The sequence below is a fragment of the Centroberyx gerrardi genome, chromosome 22 (assembly GCF_048128805.1).
Source record: "Centroberyx gerrardi isolate f3 chromosome 22, fCenGer3.hap1.cur.20231027, whole genome shotgun sequence".
Classification (NCBI taxonomy): Eukaryota; Metazoa; Chordata; class Actinopteri; order Beryciformes; family Berycidae; genus Centroberyx; species Centroberyx gerrardi.
The window spans coordinates 13756367-13782584 of NC_136018.1; the positions used below are offsets into that span (position 1 = coordinate 13756367).

Sequence of the window (26218 nt, forward strand, 5' to 3'; positions counted from 1 at the left end):
GGTCTGTTACATAAAATTCAATCATTAGAATCATGTTTTTATGCGGTGTCCTCGGGTTTTACTATAGCACCTAAGATAAAACCTAAAGCTTAAGCGATAACCAAATCACCGTGCTACTGCCTGATGCCAACATGAGGTGCTGATTGCTGGCTGTAGCAGCAATGGTGCTCCAGCAAAGATGGGACAAAATGCAAAGCTAGTAGGTTATTGTTGATGTAAGGTCATAAAAAAGATTGGACGTCCAGTGACTGGTTAATACAGTTGCTTAACTTTTCTGGAGTCTGGCTTTGACTACGCCAGATTGTGCGGATCTTTTGTACAATACACTCATTTTTAAGCCAATTAAATTCTTAGGTCGCCCACCCATTCTAACATTCCCAAATCCCACCTTCGGATCCTCATCCAGCCTTTGATAAAACACTGTACAGAGTATTGATTCATTGCCATGTTGAGGCCAGACACGTTTTATTACAGTAGGTAAGATAAGATTAATATCCTTGGCTAATTGTGCCCATCCCTCTAACCCTGTTTACATGATATTACAGTGTAAGTGGCTCTAATTAAGGTGTAATCAAGACTGACTGGTCTTGCAATTAACAATATATCTAATTTGACCACATTAGGCCAAATTACACACAATTTTCCTCACATTACAGAGAGAAGACAGGATTTCGCAGTCTGTCAAAAAAGCTCTATTGCAATCAATGTGCACCATGGTGGGGTATTTGTATAAAGTAATATCAAAATCAGCAGTCTTGCACTTCTATAGATGAAAAGGGAATGGTTTAAAGAAACAAACAAGCCAAATAAAGCACTATGAGTCTACATCAGAAACTCACGCATGTGTCTGGTATACTCTCTGACCATAAGGACCTACGCATGCCTTTGAATAACGAACAGGTGATATTCACAAGACCATAGTGCTAATAATATATAGATACAGCATGTATCTGTATTTGTAGATTTTACTGCCCCATAGTGAGCTTCAAAGGTCACATAGCATAACTGCAGTAGATTGTATCGAGTCTGGACTTGACCTTTCTCTAGCTACTTAACAAAGCTATTACATCATTACCTGACCTGTTATAAATCTCAGACCCATTCATTGCAGGATGTCAACTGAACAATCTCTATAAGAAGAAAAATACAGCTAACCTTAGGAGCCGGATTACTAACTGTTAATATAACTCTTATCAAGTCTTTCTATGAGGTAAGCTACATACACAGTAGAAGAATGGCAACTGGGTGTGGGATTCAGGGTTTCATACTGGGATGAGGAACACAAAATAACAGGGAAAAAGCAGAGAAAATGGAAATCTTCCATTAGAAGTGAACAGGAGGTTTATGTCCAATAAACCTGAAATCCTGAGGAAAAAACAAAAAAAAACAACACATCCCTGCATTAGGCATGATGGTTTCTATGCTTGGGTGGCAGTTTGAAGGAGGAAGGAAGGCTGGTGGCTCATCTCTTGGTAGCAGAAATTATGAAAGATATCTCTTTTGCTGAATACAGCAACTAAGAGACAAATTTGAAGGAGAGCACTAATTTACAAGCTCAATATCAACTTGTTAAACCACTGGCCAACTGCCTGCATGACACTGGATGCAATCACTACAGGAAACAATCTTTCATCCACCTGCCAGTGTTGGAAGGATTTCAAACTTCACCGGCCACTTTCAGAATGTTTCTTGTTTATTTTTTTTGATAAAATACGACCTCCGAACTATGGCTGGTCACCTGTCAAAGTGGCTGATAGAGTAGACTAACCAACCAGCATTCAAAATTTACCATGTCGCTCCTGCAATTAGTTTCCAGCTTGGATATAGCCTAAATCTCGATAAATTCATAAATTCATCATGTGGATGGCAGCCTTGGGAAGCCTATGCCTTTCATTGATTTGTTTAGAAAAGTAGATGAAGAAATGGCAACGGAAAATGCAGCAAATGCAGAGGAATTTATGAAAAATAGGAGCGCGACTTCGATCATATGGACATGATTTGGTCCATACGAGAAAAAAGTAACTACTGTAGGGACATCACACATGCTGTGAATCTATGTAAGCACATGGTTCCCTTTCAAACAGCTGCGAGAGAGGGATTTCAATAATTGATCAAAGCACTGGATCCAAGGTATGTGGTACAGCAAGTACACCTTAATTTAAAACACCTTGGTACTATATAAAATGTCCTAATAGTACAGTTACAGCACAGTAAACCGTATAGCTGCCCTCATAGTTGCCATACCAGAAGCATTTTTGTTGAAATTTTAAGAAAGACGAATATACTGATATACCATCATCGTCCATGCTTCAAATTATATTGTGATATGAATTTTAGACTGCACTGCTCATCCCTAGACTTAGCAAAAGATGAGAAAATGTTAATAGTGTAACAAGGCCCCGGTGATATGAGCTCCTCTTCACTGGCACCATACACCCTGACATTACACATCACCATCACCATGAAACCTCACATTTAAAGTTAGCCTATCAGAGTGACGGCGTATGTTTAAGCTAATCCTGTGGAGCAGCCTCGACAGTTTCAGGGTCGGGGGCAGCCCTGCCTACAGTGGTGTGTCTTATAAAAAAAAAAAAGCTGTTAATTTAGCAAGCACTTCTTATCTCCCTATGTCTTTTTTGCACTCATCTCCCTCATTACTCCCTCTGCTCACACGCACAGCATGCAGAGGTCAGCCATAATGAGGACACACTGATGATGACGCTGGAGCAGTGGTAATGTATAGGGATGGACGCCTGTATGTGTGTGTGTATTCGTGTGAGAGAGTGCCTGGAAGGAAAAGTGCGAGCAACAACTTGAGTCATACACCTGCAATACAATTAACAGATTAATGTGGTCTCCCCTTGAATCATGGGACCTACTGTATGACACTTGATTCACATCTGCCACTAACGTCTCATTCAAGTCCATTTCACTCACTCAAACACACACTCAAGTGCACAAGCTGCTACGGACCATTAAGTCAGGTCTACAAGGCCTATATTAGGAAGACATAAATGTTATTCAATGTCAGCGTCTCCTATGGCGTAATGCATGGCCCTCCCATGCAGCTTCTATTAACAACCAAATGACAGAGGTGTAGGGTGGAGGGTGGAGACACACAAATTATAATCATACATCTAACATAAATCATAGCAAGCACACACACACAAATTCGTGGGCAGACAAGTAGACATGTCCACAATCACACACTCACGTCTGGTACGGAGTCAGTGCTACGAAAGGCCAGCTATTAAAGGATATACTGGTTTAGACTGACTGAGCAACAAACAGGCTTATGGTATATGACCTGTCTTGCCGAGTGTATCAAGCTGCTCGGCTACATGTCGCATCACATTTGCTGAAGGAGAGTACCATGTTGTAATGGCTCTGTGGTGGATGACACGCACACACACACACACACACACACACATACACACACAGGCGCATGCACATACATCTGCTTGCATGCAGAAGCACACAAAGAGGTTTTTTTGTAAAATTTGAAGACTTTTGGAAATGCACGCACAGGCACAAAAACACACATGCTTGCAAGTGTTCCTCCATCCCTCATTGCCTTGGGATGCCAGGTCTTTTGTGAGGCCCCATCTTTTCTGTTCTCCTCACCCATATTCATCACACATATTAACTGTAGGTCACTCCTGCGGATATTTATAGAATCCCCCTCTTATGCAATCCACAGACCCAGACACAGCTACTCTGAGTCAGAGAGAGGCAGGACAAAGCAAAGAAAGAGGAGAGAGAGAGGGGAGAGAGAGGGAGAGAGAACGAAAGTGAGCCAGATAGAGTATCACACAAAAAGGGGGCTATGACAGAAATAAAGAATGAACCTGCAGGATGGGGAGAGTTTAAGGGAGGGAGAGAGAGAAAGGAAAGATACTAAGGAAGATAAAACAAACAAAAAAAATGCAGGCATGAAGAAAAGAAAAGAAAAATGGAGAGAGACACTTAAAATTTAGCCTGAAGTAAAGGTTGCATACAGTGCAAGTTCTTCTGGGAGAGTAATGGATTGTTAATTTATTATTTTAATGTAGTGGGTGAGAGGGAGATTGATTTCCTACATTAAACAACTGCTTGCTATTGACCCACACTTTTCAGCCTCCTCGTGAGTCTAACTCTCCATCATACTGCATTCAATTAATTGGCTTTTTCACTGAGGAAATTTGGTTATGATATGTTTTGCAAGATTCCCCTTGGCTGGCACAGTAGTTTATAACAATAGAGAGTATATGGTGACAAACAACTTGACTGCCTCTTGGCTTGTGATGATTTAAAGCAATGTGGAACATCAGCTCAACACAATTATTTGCTTTAATTTGATGGTAGTTCTAGATTATGGAAGTATTAAGCAGAAAATGCCAAGAAGAACAGGAGTGAGAGAGGGGGTGACATGCAACAACAGGTTGAGAGCTGGACTCACAGTTACAGTGTTATGAGTACGGAGTAGGTGCCTTAAACTGCTGCGGCACAGCACTCCAGCCACTGACGATTCTACTCAAAAACTCGACCAACAGCAGAACCCATTCTGACATGTTTTTATTCCAGCAGTGCACTTGAACACCCCAAGGACTCTCTACAAGAACAGACAGACAGCCAAGATGACATCCCATTCTAACACACTCATGAATTGTGTGGGAGGCGAGGCAGTTAAGTCAGATTTCGATCCATTTCCCATTGCGGCAACAGCATTCCTGCAACAAGGTGCTTGGCAGTGTTTCTTAGTCTACACTAGTGGTCAACCACCACATCAAAAAAACTTGGCCCATATGCAAGTGAAAAAAGAAAATTGCAAAAAACAGTCATACATACCCATGATGAGGTATCCAAATAAGAACAATTTTAGTCGCGCAAAACACAAAAGAACCAAAATTAGGACAAACAGGGACATGTGGAACCAATTCAAAATTTTACACCAACACCAACAATTTTGGGAAAACCCTGTTGTTTAGTGTTTCATTTTGTTTTGCTGTGCTTTCTTCTGTGTTTAATTGCACACCATAATCAAACTCTCCTTCCCATCAAATGGTCAGGTGGACTTGGCTAGCAATTTCATGCGCAACAACTTAATTTTTCACAGCAAAACTTTTGCAGGCGTCATGAACAGTTCATCCTTTAAAGCCTACATCAGCATTTTCTATAATGTAGGTCGGAGCCCAAAATACGCCATTGGCCTTTTTCTTTTATGTCCACACATGACAAGAGTAGCAATGTTTTAAAAAGCTTGGATTCCAAGCAAGACTACATTTCTAATTTGGGTCCCTGGGTGATAAAGTTTAAGAACCCTGCAGGTGAGCAAGTAGGGTATATTTAGGCTGACAAAAATGTGATTAGGACATTTCCTTGGTTTGACTACATCAGTAAAAAAACACAGATACATGTTTACCCTTCTTTTTTTGTAGCAGTGAAGCAGTTGGAAAACTTCCACTCTTGGTCCAGTGTCAGAAACTAGCCTCTGTCCGTTTTCCAATTCCAATCTGGAGCTCTTATTGAAGCTTGTACTGGAGAGACAAATTCTCCAGTAGTAGCTTGTATACTACAAAGACAAACTCTAAACATTGGCACATACCTATTCATTTACTGGGGTCAATAAGACTGGAGCATGTCCATTATTTTTATGTAGCCTATCTCTTGCCACAGAGGGGTCCCTGTTGCTGACTGGATATAGGGGAAACAACTGACAATCACTGTATGATGTCCTCTCAATTTTTTGTATCTTTCTGAACTCTCCATTTTACCAAGAAAGGCAGTCTCCTGCGGGTTTCAGACGGTGCTTGGCGTCAGTATAAAGAGTATGGCACCATTCCCACTGGGTTGCTGGTTCTATTTCAGCACACACAGCGGGCCTGAATCCTCAGGGTATTCAGAGGAGGAGTGTGAAGATGCCGCACAAGTTGGTGCTTTACATACAATAGAATACCACTGAATAAAGAATTCACACATTAATCCAGTGTTTCCCACAGGTTGGCAGTTAACTTTGGTGGTCGCGGTGGGGGTTCTCTGTGCAAAATGCTCTGTATTCATCTTTATTCATCTTATCATTCATTTTTACAGTTTAGTGTGTGTATATATCTAAGTAGGCTATATTTTGACATTTCATTTTACAAGCTCACGATCTTATCTTTGTTCAGGCACTAAATCTGCTTGACTTCTTCCCATTTTAACTATAAGCTCGTAAGTCGAGCATTTGATAACTTGCTACTGCAACATGAGATGACTTATATCTGATTGTTGCTAGTTTTATGCAAATACAACTCCTCAGAATATCCTGTAGGCTATGTTTCAACTTTGACTCTATTCAGTTCGTGTCAGCACAAAAACACTGCGACTCAAAGCAGCAACAACTGTTTGACCATAGGCTATTTCAAACTTTGGCCCTCTATTTAGTTCACTGCACTGTGTCAGAGGTGCAATGAATAATGATTGCTGTAGTTCACATACATGCTTTCAGTGCTTGACAGCATTGTTTTTTTTTGGAAACTACATTAAACGACAGGTTTGAACACAAGCTTAGGGTATCACAGAACCCAAAATGAATCTAAAACAAATAGCGTAGCAAAAAGCTTAGCAGGCTAGCCTTGTCAGTATTTGTATTTGTTCTCTCCCCAAGCTAGAAATTAGAGAATCAAGACTCGGATCTGTGAGGTCATCCCGATATCCAGCAGGACTCTGTCCTCAGGGTGTTCGGCGTGGGAGATGGTGATTCCTCTCAGACTGCTATCGAGTGTGAGGCAGAAGGCCACTTTCACAAGCACAGAATAACGGCAAAAAACACTCATTTTTACAATTCACATGCCATTTTTCTGACTTGAGACATTTCAATAAAGATTTGTGAACCCAACCGAGTTTCGCCCAAAAATAGAGCATAGAGACACAAGACCTACTGTTTAGTTGCAATGCTATGTAGACTTAGGCTACAACCTGGAGCTGCTCTTCTGATGATGAGTGTGAGACTGACCTTGTAGACTTTTACACCCACTAAGCTTCAGTGTTTACAAGTGAGATTTCCACTGAAAAAAAAATTAGCTTAAGCCTCAGTCCATTTCTGTAAAACCTTGAGTACTTTAACCTATTTAGGGTTCTGAGGGATTCGAGTAACATTTTAAAATTTTAGGATTAAAGTAAAATTGGGCTACCTATTATTTTTAGCCAGCTGCCAGACACCTTTTACCACACTGTGCCATTTCAACACACATAACCCCAATCTTTTCTTAACCACTGCACATAAAAAAGATTTTGATAGTAGATAACTTCTCCAACCACAATACTGATATGAATGTCCTAGGCCAGAAGACCACCCTGTGAATTTTTAAATGTATTGGTATTCCACTTTAATCATTCTGCAGAACGTCTTTGCTCACTGGTCCCAATGGGGAGGTAATTCCTCTGACTGTTCTGTATATTCTAGTCTAGCTAACTGACCAGTCTCCCTCCTTTGGTGGTGTCACTGGTTTCCCTTCATGCTCTAGCAGCAAGAACACAAGTGATAAGGCTGGTTTCCAGGAAGAGCCAAAGTGGATGGGTTTGATTGATAGGCTCCAGCGGAGATAAGGGGGGTTCTGTTTTGCAGCCTCAGTGTGTGTGGATGTGTTTGTGTGTTGCGTCTGCAGGCTGTGCGCTGGCTGTCTGGTTGCATTCTCCGGCCTCCCCCTCTCCATTCCATCGCAGTGTTCCGTCATTAGCAGGCATTCCAAGTGACCCCTACTCCAATCTGGGGCAAGAGAGCGGCTTTCTCCATACTCTGAAAGCAACCCTACATCAACACTTCCAAACTGCAGCCTTCACGCCGCTTGACAGTTACTCAATGGCTCAATCTAATAGTTTGGCATTGAAAGTAAATTTTAAGTTGCCGGTGGTATGAGAAAAAGAGTGCCTTATCAACTGTGATGAGAAAAGCAGCAGGCGAGGTAGCTTGAGGCATAAGAAGGAAATGTGCTGGCGGCCGCCCTGCTCTGTGTTACGCAATCCAAGAGAACAGTTTGAACATGTAGCCTAGTCGAACTTGTGTAGGTTTTTATGGCCGAGAGTCAGGGACGCATTAGCCCACAGAGTTCTGTCTTAGACACCCGGAGGAATCAGTGGAAGTTTATGATATCAGCCTAGATTACTCAATCCACTGGACACACACACACATAGACACACACTCACAGCTGAATCGAAGGATGCCATTCCAGTCAACTCTGAATAAGAAATTTAAGAACATTCAATTATAACATTGCCAGAGACACTGCAAATAGCCCATAGCATGCTGTACTATACTATGATAGGGCGGGATTTTATGTGCTTGCTTGGATGACAATTTACCTGATATGGCTGATGTCATATCTGATAATGAAATCTGTTAAACAAGTGAAGGGGACAATGGATCAACTTTCATCCTTCTCAGGAATTTCAAGTGATATGCAAAATGTTCAGTGAGTGATTAATGACTACTGCATAGCTGGCTGGAGGTAAAGCTCTTGTGTAACTTCTTATTTCCCCTCCCTCCAGGCTTAACACACCACAGCCGGGTGACTGAGGCCAATCTATGGCGAGGCTACGGCTCACATACAGTATGACAGCTTTGGATCTGAAGTGGCCTTGGCTTCAGGCACACCAAGCTATCTAGGCATAATCCTCACTAAACCATCACCCCTAAATGTCACTGTCTACGTTGACAAAGATAGCATACCTATAATTAATGACCTATCATCAATGCCTTCTACACTCTGTGTCTGTCTAGCTGTCAGTCACACATCAAACAAGGTCCTAAGACGCCTCAACCTCATTCAGACAGGCCTGCTTGTTGTTGCTTGAGAAGAGACATCCCCAAATATGTTTTTCTCTGACCAATGAACATAATACCTAATCAACATTTGCATGCCAGTGATTACCAATATGGAATTAGTAAAAGATCTGTTGTATATTCCTAGGTGGGAAATATTTGGTTAATTGGCTAAAGCAGCCTCTGGTGGTTCTGAATATCCAACTGTGCAAACACTGTTAACCACCTGACACGACAAAACCAAGCAGGACAACCACAGAGACATGGATAGACAGCAAGAAGCCAGAGTAGCAGCCTGCAAAGGGCCAAGATTCTTCTTCTCTCTTTTATATAAACTATCCTATCATCTCGTTTACGCCGTTGGCTGGCCTATGGTAATAATTTCAGTCATATAAACTGAAATTTATGAACTGAAACAACAAATGAGTGCTTCTGCTCACTTTAAAAGCTCAACTCTTTAGTTTATGTTTGGGAAGCTGTTCTCTTCAATCTAACATACCAGATAAAAACCTCCAGTAAACGAACTGTCACTACTGTAATAACCCTGTCATGTTTTTCAGAGACCCGCAAGCTGAGCAAAGGATGGAGGATAGGCTATACAATACTATTACCATTGCAAATAATGAAAGAACTAATTCATTCAGGAAAGTTAGTGTCACTGTTATTTGGCTGATAAATATTTTAACATTACAGCATTTTTATTTTATTTGACAGTACACAGAGGAGAGTGACAGGAAGGACAGGAAAAAGGAGACAAAAGGTTGGGAATGGTTGTGCACTAGAGTCAAACCCGCAAATACAGAAACATGGTATATGCCTTACTCTACTGACCAACCGTCTCTGCCTATTAAATTTTATATTTTTGCATAAAAAATAGATTAGAGGGTTACTGACAAGGAACTTTAGTGCCTGTGAGAAATATTTGTCTTCTTCTTCCCGAACTTGGTGTCTCTCTCTCTGTCTCAAAAGAACAGACCCTGTGCAAATATTCTGCGAGGAAGAGAAAGAGAGCAGAGAGATAAGCTCTCTTGCATGGGAAGATCTGCTCTCTCATGACACTGAGCCCTAAGAGCTTATCCTACATGTGCACAACAGGAAGCCAAAGAAGGGTTAGCTGCTGACACATACACACACACACACACACACACACACACACACACACACACACACACACACACACACACACACACACACACTCCCCTTGGCGCACACATCAAAATCGTGTAACAGTAAGGCAAGAAAATTGTAATTGCACAAAGCTCACTAAAGCAAACATAACTGATGATACGCTGTAAGAGCCGAGCATATTTGCAGGCGGCCACAGATTTGCATTGACAGCACTACAACCGCTGGACAGCTGTCATCTCAGATTTGTCTATCAACCGCACTCACACTATAGGCTGGTAGCTGACAGCAAGTAAGGATTGATGTAGCACATGAAAGGGTCGAGGGGGCAAAACTAGTTGGGTCATATGGACGTCTGATGGACTGACTCACCGAATGGTTGACTCCCCACATAAGCACGCTGAGCAGAGGGTCGCTGGCACGGAAGAGCTTCACTTTCTGAGCAACGAAGTGTTTCTTCTTGGTCTTCGTTTTGCTCGCAATAGATGCGGCAATGCTGCTCGCCGAAGCCATCTTTAAGGAATAGTAAATTGGCTGGTTATTGCAGTCTCTGCGATAATCTTGACAGTGCGCCTTGTCTTGAAGCTGGCAGTCGCCACCAGCTCACGTCTCAATGAATACCGATACTATTCATTTAGCCAGCTCGCAATTCAAAGTGCCCCAATTCTTTTCCTTAGTCCAACGTCTCTCACAGCTTGACTGTCACTGTGGCCCTGCCCTGAGAAGGACTTGTATAAGAAAATACGCTGTTCTTCAGCTAATACTGCTGCTTGCGTTCGCCTAACAGTCCGCCACTTCCCTCAGCCCACATCATAAGTCACCTCTTCCTTCCTTGACTCGTCTGGAGCTCTCCGCACCCCTGCGATGCGAAGTCTCACTGAGCTGACGCTAGCATAGCCAGGTAGCCAGTCGGCTAGCTAACACCAACGATGCTTTTGGTAAAAGAAATTAAAAAGCATAAAACAGGAAAAAAAGACGAAATGAAGCAACGTGTAAAAATGAAATCCAGTATACCATGCGACCTCACAATAAATTATTCAAATGACACGATAATGCTGCTGAATGGCTAACAAGCTAACGTTAACGGCAGCTAGGTAAAATGTTCTTGACTACCAGACAGTCCCTCCGACCTTCGCTCGCGAGCAAGCTAGCCAGCTAGCTAACTGACTGACTGCACAAAACAGCACCGGCTCCGTTCAGCTAATATTAGCCTGTGAGCTAGCTAGGCTAACTATTAGCAGCTACAGCTAGCAAGTGGTTCAGTCCCCCTCCTACGCGTTTGTGGTCAGTCCATAGAGATGACAGGGATGTAGCCTGTCATGCTCATTTGCCTGGTCCGTATTTAAATGCCGAGGGGCAGATATTTAGATGTAAAATCTACGGCTGGTCTATTCTATCTGCAGCATGGAGGCTCAGTGTGTGCTGGCTGTCAACTGACAGCTCGACGGAGGGGAGGTGACAGCCTGCGCTCTGCGGTGTCTCCTGCTCTGATTCGCTGCAACCCCCTCCCTCCACCCGGCCTATGCTACCATTCTGTTCAATAGCTCACAGCAGCCTTCTTACACTACATTTACAAATTTAGATAGTGTAGCAAATGTGTTGTAATTTCCCAGTGGGCTTATTGACAATTGAATTGTCTTGAATGGGGGTGGCTTCCTTGTGTGAGCGTGAGTATATTCACTATATTACTGTGTTTCCATTTTCATTTTCAGGTCCTGTGTGTGTGTGTGTGTGCGTGTGTGTGTGTGAGCGTGCCTGCGTGGGCGCGCGTGTTTGTGCTTTTTCCTATTTTGTAGCCTCGATAATAATAATGCATTAGCAGCAAAACCTGAACATCCCCCATCCCCCATCCTTGGCTTGCTTTATTTGAGATTAATCTGAGGCTCGCAGGCAGGCAGGCGTGGAATAGCAGAGTGACAGTGTCCCACACCACCAGAGGTAATGTCTTTAGAGGTCATTTGCTTTTTTTTTTGGTGCAGAGTGTGCTGTTTCCATTGGCACATTGCTGTGTCAGTGCGTCTCTAAGAGGAGGAAACCTCAGTGTGCTGATGCTGATGTGGAACTCATTTGTTTTATGACTCACTCTCCTCATGCCAAGCTGGGGCCGAGGGATGGACCACAGCAGCACAGCTCCCCCCATACAGTTCCTATGGCCTGCACAGGAAACCCACAGTCAGGCGCGCGCGCGCACGCACGCACGCACACACACACACACACACACACATACACACACACACACACACACACACGCACGCACGCACGCACGCACGCACACACACACACACACACATGCCCTTTTCCACTTTTTCCTCCTCCATCTACCTGTTACTGCAAAAGTTAGATATTGGATTCTTCGATCAGTAAACAATCTCAGGAAGGTAATGTACTATGCCATGCAATCTGTTCCACCGAGTTTGTTCCAGGTCCTGACTAGGCCTATAACTACAATGTCAGTCTTGCCAAATTATGCTGGCAGCTTTGTTAACTGTGTAAACTTTGTCCAGTTAACAAAGCCAGCAGTGTATGCAAAACAGGTCCACCAGCCAAATATTTCCGTTATATAATATGTAAATTACCAACCCACAAATTAAAGGCTGGCATGGCCGTGTATTTTAGCAGTAAACTGGCTTACTTATCATCATTATAACAGGTTAAAAGAAACAAATGTTCAACCCCTCCTCATTTAGCCCAACGTGGCACCTGTTGCCTAGCAACGTAATGTCAACCTCCTTTTCCAAAACACTAACGTTACAGTCTGGTTTCTCTGGCTGGTTGGCAGGCTAATTAAAAACCTTAAGCTGGCCCCTTAGTGTGGAAAAATAGGTAAGACACTGAATTTTTCAAATGGTGATGTGAAGGTTTCTGTATTTGGTTTCTAAGCGTCATTTGTAAACACTGTAATAACCTTTGCTAGCCTAGCCGAGGTGACTAGCAGGCTAAATATTAGCTATCTTAGGTTAGCGTTATTGTTTTAGTTAGCTGTATTTGGGATTGAAGTTCATAGAATAGTTGACCGGGTCAGCTGCTTGAATAAATGCCCTTAAGAAACGTCTAACTCAGCTAAAATTCAGTTTCCCATTAGGCTACAGAATGGGAAAGAAATCGAAGCGAGAGACTGAAACTCCATGCAAGGATACGGTAAGAGACTGATGTGATCAGGAATTGGTCATCTTTACCCTTTGATCTTATGCCCCTTGATAATAATTAACATGTTCCTGAAAGATAAAATTCCACACTGAAACAAATGGCGATAGCCTGAAAACACACATCCCAGAGACAGACCATCCTCCAGATGATGAGTAGGCTAGCCATTCACAACTCTTGTCTTCCCACAGTTTGAACCACTGCCTATTGAGAGCAAATTGCCAGCCACAGTAGTGCTGCTGCTGAGCTCCCCAGAGGAGGATGTCTTACTCAAAGCCTGTGAAGCAATCTATAAATTTGCAGAGAAAGGTACCACTACTACCCCTTAAGTATATTTATTGCTTTTCATTTCTGGCCAAAGCCTGCAGCTGAAAAGCACTGTATTTCTACTTGTGCCTGACCATCTATCTTCCATTCTATTTCTTTATTTTCCATCTACAAGTAAAACCCTCAAAACATAGACGAATAAGCCCAAAATTTGATAAGCTAAAACAAAATCTGTATTGTATCGTGGTTGTGTTTAGAGAGAGGCAATGCTTGAACACACTGCCGGAGCTCAGAATTAGGGACTGTTATTGTATCACTTTCTCCCAGTTATTAGTTCATATTTAGGAGGGAAACTTTCCTTTCCCTCACTTTTACTGTGAAATTTATACTAAACAATTGAATGGTTTCACTCCAAAGCACTGCATAAGCCTATCCATTTAGTAAAAGGTGTTACCTTAAGTCACTTGCTAAATATTTATAAACATACATTAAAATAAAGCCAGAGCTGACACACGTTTAAAATGATCAATATCTCATTTTGAAATAAAACCTTATTTAATAATTTATATTAATATGTAGGATACTACCCCCTCATCTCTTTAAATCCCCCTCTGCTGCTTTATCCTATATCCAATCACATTAGAATGGTAATTAATTAAACTACTTAACTGATTTTATCTGAAAAACTGTTTTCCACTACTATGCAATATTGGTCTAGGCTCACTATAGAAAATCACTCAGGTCCACACACTTGCACACACACACACACGCACACACACAGTCTGTCCTGAGCCATGCTTAAATTCCCTGCTCACTGTCCCCCCCTGGTGTCAGGAGATGAGAACAAGGTGGCTCTGCTGGGGCTCGGAGCACTGGAGCCTCTCTGTCAGCTCATCGTTCACAACAACAAGCTGGTCAGACGCAACGCCTTCATGGCCCTGGGCATCATGGCCACCAACGGTGTGTAAGACAACACACGTCACCATGGTAACACAGACCGATCTAATGAGTGGTTGGCTGCCATACTGATTTCCTTGCTCACAGTATAACTTATTAACTGTCTGACTGCCTGACTGACAAGACTGACAAACTATCTCTTTAAATGACTCGTGGACTGGCTGACCGGTTCGTTGTTTTGTTGCCTGGCTGTTTGTTTGGTTCGACACTTTCTTTACCTTTGTTTTCATGGTGGCCAACCGACTGAGAAAACTCCTGTCACCATCGTGATGCTGTCAGGCTTACTGAATGACTGATTGTCTGACTTGTTAATTGCATGAATGTCTGACTGAATGGGTGTCAGATTGGTTAGATGCTTTCATAATCCTGGCCATCGTGGACACCAACATCACCTAGTCTGCTATCTTACTGACTGACTGGGCTATTTAACAGATTGAGTGGCTGGCTGATTGGTTGGTTTACTGGATTACTGGCTAGTTAACTGGCCAGAGGTGGCACTTTCACTTACCTTTGTCTCTGTTTTCATTGAAAGGCGATGTAAAGAATGCTCTGAAAAAAGTAGATGTCATTCCGTCAATCATCGAAAAACTGTCACTTGAAGGTAAATCCCAAGTTTGAATGTTAGATCAATAGACTGCTGAGTGCATCACTTGCAATAAACCAAAGCAAATGAAATGGGACTCCTTTTTCCCATATGTGCATGTACCTTAATGTGTACTGTATGTAATGTGTAATGTATACAACATGCAGTAATGATGATGGAGCATGTGTGTGTGTATGTGTGTCTATACTGTGTTCTGTATTGTGTGTGTTTCATCCTTGCATGAATTCATATATTTTCATATATTCTCCCTTAATCCAGAGGATACAGTTGTCCATGAGTTTGCCACTCTGTGCCTGGCCTCTCTGTCAGTGGACTTCGTCTGTAAGCTCCAGATCTTTGACAAGGAGGGGCTGCCGCCTCTAATCCAGCTGCTGTCCAGCTCGGACCCAGATGTCACGAAGAACACACTGGAGACCATCTTCAACCTGGTTCAGGTGGATCAGAGCCATCAATCTAAATCCCCAAATCCCCAACAGTTTCCAGTGCTTCCTGATAGAATAAGATAATGTTGTTGTACAGCAAATACAACAGCAACTAATAAGCAGCGTTGGCTAATATAGCTTTGTAGCAAAATGTAATTTCATTTGAGGAGATAAAAACTGTTCCATACCTATCAGTTATAGATATTATAAAAAGACTTTGAATTCAATTCAAGGCTTTTTTTTTCAGTTGAACCAGCCAGTGGCAACTCTTTCTGTCTGACTGCCTCTCAAATTCTGACAGCCTGCATTATGTGTACAATTTGTAGTTTATTTATAAATGAGGCTAAAAGTTGTGTAATTTTTGTGTGCTTTCAAGCAGCTTCTGTTCTTCATGGATATTTTTTTTTTACATCCCTCAATAGGTTAAAACATTGCCCATTTTAAGATTTGTGTACTCTGGAATGATTTATGCTAAAATGCATTTTGGAAAGAAATTGCTACCTGCTGTGCTTTGGTCAGTATTTCAAAAATCCACTAAAATGTGTGATTGTTTGGGTGTTTTATAAGGTAAAGTCTTAAGGTGGGTGAGATTTAGTTTAACAGAAGCAATAATGTGGTAAGCGTAGCTGTCGGATTCTTCTAGATGTCTGTTGTTTAGTCCCCTGTCCCACTGTCTGTCTGTGTGCAGGACTACCCCAGTCTCCAGGCGCTACATGAGCTGGGCGGGATCCCTCCGCTGCTGGAACTGTTGAAGTCAGACTTCCCCGTCATCCAGCAGTTGGCCTTAAAAACCCTGGAGAATGTCACCACTGATAAAGACACACGCACCACCTTCAGGGAAGAGCAGGGCTTTGAGAAGCTCATGGACTTCCTCAGCAACAAGGCAGGTGTTTGTGCGTGTGTGGGTTTGTGTTTAGAAATGAAGGGCTTGTGGAATGTATGTGTGAGAGAGTATATGCTCTGGTGGTAAAGTGCACATGTACACCTTTATTCTGCTTGCTAATGTTAATAAAAGTGAATCAGAAAAATATGTGGAGGGGAACCATCTCTAATACAATGACTGCTGCCTGAGGAAGACTGTGTCCACTAGCAACACACATCTTAAAGTATGCATGTATTGCATAGCTATATTTACTGTTCCGCAGCCTATGTATGCATTTTTATGTCCTTGCAGCTGTTAGCCGGAATACATAGTTTTCCTTTTGCATTAGAAGTGGTTGCCTCCCCTAATTTTTCGAATACTTTGCCTCCTTGAGAACCCTTTACCCTTCTCCACACCCTTACTATTTCTCTCTCTCATTGTTTCTTTTCTTACCCATTCAATATCTACGTCCTCTACCCTCTCTCTCTCTCTCTCTCTCTCTGACAGGACTTCAATGACCTCCATGTTGAGGCCTTACAGGTGGTGGCTAACTGCGTGGGGGACAGTGAGAGCCTCCAGCTGATCCACCAGGGGGGAGGACTGACCAGGCTGATGGAGTTTGTCCTTGCCCCCAGCATGCCTGAGATCCAGTCCAATGCCGTCAAATGCATCACCAGTGTAGCTCAGGGCGGTAAGCAGAGAGAGAGAGAGAGAAAATTTCCTCTCTGTCTTTCCTCTCTGATAATACGTTTGGAATAGTTCCCTCTGTGTCTTTCCTTGGAATAGTGTTATAGTCATAAGGTTTAATAATAATATACTTCATGTAGCTGTGTGTTTTCTCTGTGTATGTTGCTGTGTGTGTGTGTGTGTGTGTGTGTGTGTGTGTGTGTGTGTAGCTGAGAACTGTAAGCTGCTCCATGAGCAGGATGTGGAGAAGGCTCTGGTGGAGCTTCTGTCTGCGGAGGGCGACAGTGTGAAGACGGCTGCCTGCCACGCTGTGGCCGCCATGAGCCTCCACCGAACCAGCAAGGACAGCTTCAGAGACCTGGGTCAGACACACACACACACACACACACATGCAACCACCAAAACACCCACCACCACAAATAACAAAGTGTGAGTGTGTGTGGGTTTTGCGTGTGTGTTTCAGACGGGATCTGTGTCGTGGTGCAGTTGCTGAGCAGTGAGAGTTGGGCGCTGAGAGAGGCAGCAGCTCAGGCCCTCGCTAACCTCACACACAGCAACCAGCTCAACGCCTGGTGAGTGACAGACAACCTGACAACCCTCTGCCTCCACCTCTGTCCCTGAGCGCATTCATATGCACACCAATATCCTGTTATTCTTTGGGATAAGTCAGATATTCTGTATTTTGTTTGTGCATTTAAACATCATTACAGTAAACTGGATACTTACTGGATACTTTCATATTGCTAGAAAAGCAATATGAATAAACTGTATTTACTCTGTATTCACAATGAACATATTCCAGCTACACAGCCTTCATCAATGATCTTTGATGACATGACGTGACTGCAGAATAGACCAAAAAATCTCTTCCAGTCTCTATTTCTAGAATGCATCATAGAAATGATTATATTTTAACTGAGCCATTTATACACCCAATCCCAATTACTGTTTGTTTTCACAGTGTGCATATGCTCAGTTTCTATAATTATATAATAGTAAAAATCTTTTTTTATTTATGTGCAAAAGAATATTAGTGAGCGGGATATGAAGATATATATCCCTAAAAAGACCTTAACCTTTAAATGAACCATTATTTGCAATAGTGTGGCGATGTTAACATATACAATAACAGATAAAAATATATCCCACTCTTCTGTTCTTCCTCTTAACTCATTCTCCACATCTCCTATACTCCTTTTAGAAAAATATTGAAAATAATTTTGATTATTTCTGGGTCTGTAGAGGTGAAAAGAAACAAAATGTAAAGTTTGGACAAATTCTGTAAATTTATCACTGCACTGCAAATTGATTACTCCTAACTGAGAATGTGTATGCCACAAAGTATTAATGATATTACTAGCCTATCGTTAAGTGTATAAAACAATGAGTGATAAGCCTGCAGTGTCTAAAACTGCGGTCTGGAGGAGTGTGTCATTTTGAAGTGGTAAATATGTAGGAACCCAGTGTTTCTTCCTCTATCCTTCAACTGTCTCCCTGTAGTTCTACCTCATTAAATATCTCTTTGCTCCTCCGCTCTCCCATCCTGTCTCCATTTTATTCTCTCATTTTATTCCCCAGACAAATCTTCCCTGCACCCCACACCTCTCTCGCTGTCTGACTCAATATTTCTATATTACTACCTCCTTCTATTCTCCAGACAGCCCTACCCTTTACCTTCACCTCTCATCCTGCACCATTCCCTCACTATCACTAATCTTCATCTCTGTTCCCCTAGTACGCTCCTCATTTACCCTTTCTCTCTCTTACATCTTTGTCTCTGTCAATACAGCAAACAAGGCCGACTTTTGTTTTTTCTTGTCCCGTGTGTAGATTTATGACACACAGTGTATTTGCATGTGAATGTGCGAGATTGTGGTCGGTGTGTGTATTCAGCTGTGTGTGTGCGTCCATCTTTGTGTATGTGTGTCCAACTAGGTAGGTTTACTGTAAATCTGGCTTCAGGTGAGTGTGTGTGTGTGTGTGTGTGTGTGTGTGTGTGTGTGTGTGTGTGTGTGTATGCATTATGTGTGTATATCAATCTGTACGCAAGAGTGAGAGAGAGAGAGAGAGAGAGAGAGAGAGAGAGAGAGGCAGACAGACTATAATAACAGTTGTCCTCTCATCCGTCTCTGTTGTGTCTCCCAGTGCAGTGTATGAGGCAGGAGGCCATGAGACGCTTGTCCAGCAGCTCCATGACAGCTGTCCCGGGACAGTGGCCCACGCTGCTGCCGCTCTCGCCAACATGGCCAAACAGGAAGTCCTCCGATGCGGCATCCTGTCACACGGAGCCGCGCAGGCCCTGGTGGAGCCTCTGAAGTCTGCGGACACACACATCCTGGTCCACGCCACGCTGTGCCTGGCGGTGCTGGCCTGCAATGCAGAGGCGAGGGCAGAGGCAGGTCTAACACACATCCATCCACAAACACACAATTTCTGGAATTTCATGGAATTTTGAAAGGTATATTCCAGACAGGGAAAGTCAGAGATTTTGATAAATTCTCTGGGAATACCAGGGAATTTTACAAATGAGTCACTTTACAGGAATATACCACAATGTATTTTACAACTTGTTTAACATTTTCATCAAATTTGGTGACTGTTTTCAGCTGTTTTTCTCCACATTAAGCCCAAATGCAGTGGAAATCGGATGGTTTACCCCTGTAGAAAAAACAGCACTAATCACCCAGCAAGAACTAACACTTTCAGGTCATGGAACCATTCTGACTTAGTTATGGAAAGTCATGGACAAGTCATCAAATTTTAAATCACTGCTACAATAGGAACGCTGTGTTTAGTTCTTAAGCCACAACTACACAAATGTTAATTATATGATTTCTTATAAACTGTCCAAGAATACTTTTACAGTGTATATGCATATGTCCTCTCTCTATGCACTGTAACATTCACCATCTGTCCTGTATAGCTACGAAACGCAGGCGGCCTCGCCCCATTGGTCAATTTGCTGTGCTCCAATCACAAGGATGTGCGTCACAATGCATGCTGGGCAGTCAGTGTCTGTGCCAGCGATGAGCCCACTGCAGTGGAGATGTGCAAATTTGGGTGAGACACTAATGTCAGATGCAAAGAACAGATACACATGACATTTAAAATCTTATCAATGGAGAGCCTTTTACATGTATGGTAATCTCTCTAGAAATGTATTTTTTACACCATTGGTTTTATGCCTTTAGAATAGTACTTAGCTGGTCTTGCCCTTCTTGTTGCCTGCCTTGAGCTTAATAGATTTCAATGAATGAAAACGGCATCAATTTAAATAAACAAGAAACAAGACACTGTCTAGAAGTCAGGCTACGATGCTATAGTTCTAACCAAACAACACCTGTTACAACCAACTATACATGACCACTGTGCATCAACAAGTGTTAGAAAAAGCAAGTAATTTGTATTCACTTTCACTGAGTCAGGCCATGTCTGATGGATTATGTAATGTAGAATTACTAATAAATACTGTCCTTCAACTAGAGGACATGGGTTTATGCCAGGAGAGGAACAGAGTAATCTCCTAAAGAGCCAGTAGATGGCGGTAAAGGATAGTGTTATGCGTCCCTGTGTGTAATTGTGCTCATCTAGTGCATGTTTGTCAGTGTGTGTATTCATATGATAAGTCTTATTGTCTGCTTGTGTATATGCTTGTGTTCATGTGTGTCTCAGAGCCCTGGAATTGCTTCAGGAAATCAACCAGTCAGTGAATCGCAGGAGCAGGTTCAGCGAGTTGGCCATGGTCAGGCTGCTTGACTTCAACCTGTCTGTCAAATACAGCCTGACAGGCCGTTTGGCCTCCACAGACATTACCACTGACGGCTTCTATGACGTCGGACAGGTCTGTGGGTGTGTTTGTGTGTGTGTGCTATTAAATTTTCATGTGCAACAGAAGCACATGCGCCACACAAACTTGTTACAACTCGAGACATTCTCAGTATTTGCACTTTTGGAGCCTTGACTTTTTGAACAATAATCTGTTGAGTTTGTTCTCCATTATGATCACAAAATAGATTATTACCTATTGACTTTGATTGCATGTTACAACCACTGACCAAGTGTTAAGTCTTCAACAGACACCAAGATACTGATTTTCACCATCCTCTCTCTCTCTCTCTCTCTCTCTCTCTCTGTCAGGTTCGTGCAGGTCAGCAGGTTCTGACTCTAGAGGAGTTGTCCAAGCAGCCAGTCAACCAGCACCGGCCCATCATCGCTGTCAACATAGCAGCAGAGTACGATCCCAATACCACATCAATAGACACAACCGTTCATTAATGATAATAGATTTCATTTGACAATTACAGTACATTTCTGATTATGGCTTGCCTATTATCGGTGTCCCTCAAATACCTCATATCCCCAGAATTGCAGAAAGCTGCCTGAGTTTTGCATTGCAGAACCAGTCAACATTTTGAACGTACAAGTTAGAGAACAAAAAAGAAAAAAGTTTTTATTGTACTCATTGATGCCAATATAGTCTTGGCATCTTACAATGCTTTATAACAATATCTCGGTGAAATAGTAGCTTGGTCTGAGGCTTATGAAACATTTACTGCAGACAATATCAGCTAATTCCAAAAAACCCTGAAAAGCTTCCTTCAGGACACTGATGATTTGCATATTGTTGCTTTTCAAAGGGTTCAAAATGCTTTAAATTGTGATGAGGAGTTGCAGTGATTGATGGGTTTTCTCAGCTCAGTCATGAAGAATAATAGTGTATATTGTCCATTCTCTGTCAGCAGGGCAGTAAAAAAAATGAAGGTTTGGAAAAAAGTCTGCTAGTTTGAAATGAAAAGATGTGTAGGAACCCATGTAGGAACTACGTGGGTGATACACAGTTTGTGCCAGTTTGTGCAGGAACACTTATAGTACTACACATCCATTCATCCCAGCTGGGCCCCTTATACTACAAGCAGGATGGGAAATTAACACCAGCAACCGGGCAAATGCTGGTGAATCTTTGGCTGGGACTGTCAAGTTTTCCTTCTCCACCAGCCACACTGGCAGGGGATCAACCATCATTTTGGGATTTACAAACTGTTGTGGCTGGTAGACTACGATCACCCTCCCCTTCTCTCCTCCAATCCAGTGCCCCTCTTTTCTTCTTTTCTCCTCTCCTCTCTTCTCCCCTCTCGCCCTCAGTGTGCCCCCTGTTAGCTAGGCCCCATAGGGTAAACGATCCCATTCCTTTAAGACGGTGACATGCTCGGAGCAAAAGAGTCTTTGTGTTACACCAGTGGACTTCTGAGCATACACACACAACCACAAGCAAGTGCACACACATACACACATGATGCAGCCGAGGATTCACACACATGCGCGCTGACAACGGCGCTCACACACGATGCTCATGCACGCTGACAGACACACACACATATACACACACAATACATGCACATACACACCATGTTGTGTGGAGTGCACACACACGAGCACGAGCACATGCTCACACAAGGATTCAGCATTTTGATGAATTAACTTTGCCAAAGAGAGCAGTACCCCCTCAGGGAACCCCACTTCACCCCATTTCCACCATACCCCCTTCCCTCATCCAGCACACACACTCACACACACACACGCACACACACACACAAACACACACAACACCCCAGGCATTCTTAAGCAGCCTGTTATGCAATCCATCTGTGGTCTCATCCGTGGCTTGGCTTGACCCCAGGTTAACCCTGCACATCCAAAATGGCTCTCATTGGAATGGATTTAAGATTTGTTCATTTTTTCTTTTTTCTCTTCCTTTCCAATATCTCCTGACCAAAGAAAGACCCCCCTCCCCTCCACCCTAATGCCTGTTTCAACCCTGTTGGCTCTCGTTCATAATGCAAAGTCACAGTGATATACAGTTATTCTTAGAGCTGCATTATCACTCTATCAAACACTGAAGTGTTTGTTTTCCACACAGTGCTTTTGTTTTGGCGTTGTATTGGACAAACATTTCAGGGATCAGAACCCATAACCTAATATTATTATCAACCAGGATACAAAATACTGGCTTCCATTCATAATCTAATGTCACAGCTCTACTGCCTGCCCACTGTCACACTGATGATTGATTTCTACTTGCCTTTATAAAGGCAAAGGGATCTATCATGTCTTTGATGGTCAGAAGGAAACTAACTTACCCTATAATTACCTATATCAAGGAAGTTGTGTTTTTCCCCTGTTAGTTTTGCTGTCAGTCTGCCAGTAGGATATCTCAAATACTTATGAATGGATTTCCATTAAATCAGTAGGACTGACGGAACAAAGGAACAACAGATTAGATTTTGGTGTCGATCCAGATTTGGGATTTCTGACATTAGACGATTATCGTTTTTTAGCCATAACTATGAAACTAACAGATATAAAGACTTGATTCCAATTCATAATCGTCTGTTTGCAGGGTCAAGTTATCAATTTGACTTCAAATTCAAGTGATAGGAATGGTGTGCTTGGGTGTAACAGCAGGTTGGAGAATTGTTCAACACTGGCAGAGGTTTGCACTCTCCGAGAGCCTTATAGCTGACATATTTTATCTTCAGGAAACTGTATGATAATAGTGTGAGGGGTGTTGGTGGTGACAATATGTTGGTATTGTGTGTGTGTGTGTGTGTGTGTGTGTGTGTGTGTGTGTGTGTGTGTGTGTGTGTGTGTGTGTGCGTGTGTGTGTGTGTGTGTTTGTGGTTCCTACTTTTGTTGCATGTCTAGCAGCTCTCTCTTGGAGGCTGCCAGACCATGTCAGATGAGAACAATAGGATCACACCCACACACATATACAAATTCACACGCACACACATGCAAGCACAGAGACAGTGCACACAGACACACTACAGTCTCTCAGCAAAAACATTTGAATGCTTTAGAATAAACTGTATTCCTCTATTTTGGGCGGAATGATGCAGTTGCAGGCATATGGAAGCACTTCATTGTAATAAAAATAAACAACTGTATGTATTGCAAATTGTTGTTTCAGGCAAGTCAGCTGTGATTACCACAAAATGAGCTGAAATAATGTAAGATGTGACATGAGATATACTTTTCTGTATTTAAATAGTTTTAGCCCTAGAATACAATCCATCTGTAATAAAGCACATGCACAGATCCACACATAGCAGCAACAGAGAGTAGACAGAACAGTAAAACTGAGAACAATAGTGCTGTTTGATGACATGAACCGTTCTACTCCTGTCTCCCTGCAGAGTGCCAGCAGATCCACCAGAGGAGAGGCAGGACAGCCCCACTGACATAGACACCCGCAGCAGCTCTGTATGCAGCAAGGGAGGCAGCAGGACACCAAGGTGTGTGTATGGGGGGGCAAGGCAGGTATAAATATAGTTGTGAGTACTCAAATTTGTATTTGTTAATGCATTTGCTAGGAAGATGAGGTTTAGGGTTTAATTATTTTTTTGTGGGCATTGAGTAATTATGGTTGGGATTGCGATGTATGGACTCTATGTAAATCAGTGGAATGTCTTCATATATTAAGTACAGTAATACTTGTGAGCGCTCACCTTGAACTTCAACAGGATTCTGTAGTATGCTTCTGAAAACAAAAGCATGCTACCGAGGAAGTTGAACAACATCTTCATCGAACAAAATAATAATTCTCTTTCCTGTTCTCCTAAAGGTTTTCTCTTTGGGAGCACATGCTTCCTTTGTCACCACAGTTCCCTGCTTTCACAAATGTCAATATAAGTATCTTGGGTACTTATTGTTGGCATCAATATCAATTTTAAGACATCAGCGGGTATTTCAAAGCTTCAAAATCTAGGATTCTTAGAATTGGATCTCAGTTCTTCATTTTTAGTGAGAAAATCAATGGAGTATGGCCTGGTTTATATTCAATTTATACACAAATGTTACACAGAAAATGTATTGTATAGTGAAATATAATTTCATTCAACAATGAAAGGTATCAAAATTGCTTCATAATCAGTATTGAATCTGAAGTAGAAACCAGTATCAATATTGTAAAATTACCAAAGATACCCCCCTTTATAAGTCAACAACCCTTTGTCTCTCTGTACAGTAAATGGAAGTGGAAGGAAGATGACAAACATAAAGATGAAGAAGGCAGTAAGGCCCAGCATGAGAAGCCGTGGACGATGATGTTTGACGCCTCACTGAAGGTTCTAGTTACTGAGGCCACCAAATCCATCCTCCCACTGAGCGACGAAAGCGAGCAGTATGCTGCCTTGGCCAGGTGACTGACTGACTCAGATCAACACATAACCAACATGCAGGGATGTCAAAACTCTCTAAAAGTGTTAAATCAAAAGCTGATACACAATAGACACAAACTGATAACTCAATTAAATCCAACTCAGCCAGTTTGAACAGATTCCTGGACTGTTGTGGGTTTTGTATGTGCATGTGTTTGGTTGTCAGGCTGGTGAGTGAAGCCATGGGCGGGGCGGTGGAGGTGGACAGGTTGCACGAGTTCCCGTGGGAGCTCCACCTCAGTGAGCTCAAGTTTGAGCTGCACTCTAACGTCGTTCCCATCGGTCGGATCTCTAAGGGGATCTACTGCCACAGGGCAATGCTCTTTAAGGTACAGTAGACCTGAATAACTACCATCCAAGCATCATCATCGCCTTTTCACTCTGTGCCATTCTCTTCTACATCTCTATATCTATCTTGCTTTCCCTTCCTTCCATCTATTCCTTTGCCTTTCCAGTCTTTTACTTTTATTTTTCACCCACATATTCTCTCCTGTCAGCCTGCATCTCCTTGTGACATCCTATTTCAAGCCGCTTCCCTCTTATCTTCCATATTTCTCCTCTTCTCCTTCTTTCTCTTGTGACGTCCTATTTTAAGTCGCTTCTCTCTTATCTTCCATATTTCTGTCTTTCTTGCCCTCTTCTCCTTCCTTCTCAATTTATCTTTTTTTTTGCATTCTGTGTACTCCTTTAATTCAATCCATCTCTTGTTTCCAAGTAACCACACCCTGCCCTGTCTCCTCTTTGCTCTGTACCCCTGCAGTGTCTGGCTGATCGTATTGGAGTGAGCTGCACTCTTGTTAGAGGCGAGTACAACCGGGCTTGGAACGAGGTCCTCATCATCCCAGGGGCCCCCTCCACCCCTGGGTGCTCCCCCCAGCCCTGCCGCTACATAGTAGACCTCATGCACCAGCCTGGAAGCCTGCTGAAAGCCAGCACCCCTGCTGCTATACAATACCAGACTATATAGGCCTACATGGTGGAATAGAAATAGGACATAATACCATGACCATTCATTTCACTTATATGTATAGTAGATAACTGTATTCTGAATTGTATTGTTGACTTCAGGAAACCATACAATAAAGTATTATTCAAATCATGTGTTGATTACCTTGGTGCCTGAATGAGCGAAAAAGTGTGGAAAAGGGTGTCTGT

The 26218-nt window shown here is 42.5% G+C and overlaps 2 protein-coding genes across 2 annotated transcripts in view; one reads left to right on the plus strand and one right to left on the minus strand.

Moving 5' to 3' along the window:
- The window catches only part of pip4k2aa (phosphatidylinositol-5-phosphate 4-kinase, type II, alpha a), a 37277-nt gene extending 25992 nt beyond the window's left edge, over window positions 1-11285 (minus strand). The window contains exon 1 of the mRNA XM_071919493.2: window positions 10277-11285. Within this exon, the coding sequence (XP_071775594.1) occupies window positions 10277-10417 (141 nt within the window). The 5' untranslated portion in view covers window positions 10418-11285. The remainder of the gene's footprint in view (window positions 1-10276) is intronic.
- Window positions 11286-12994: 1709 nt separating this feature from the next.
- Window positions 12995-26030, plus strand: armc3 (armadillo repeat containing 3). Its single transcript, XM_071919508.2, has 16 exons — window positions 12995-13042; window positions 13240-13357; window positions 14150-14275; window positions 14805-14873; window positions 15135-15310; window positions 15987-16181; window positions 16668-16851; window positions 17057-17209; window positions 17311-17419; window positions 18993-19242; window positions 19771-19907; window positions 20520-20688; window positions 20985-21079; window positions 24844-25044; window positions 25230-25392; window positions 25824-26030. Exons 1-16 carry the CDS (start codon window positions 12995-12997, stop codon window positions 26028-26030), a joined length of 2400 nt encoding a protein of 799 aa, XP_071775609.2.
- Window positions 26031-26218: the final 188 nt, after the last annotated feature.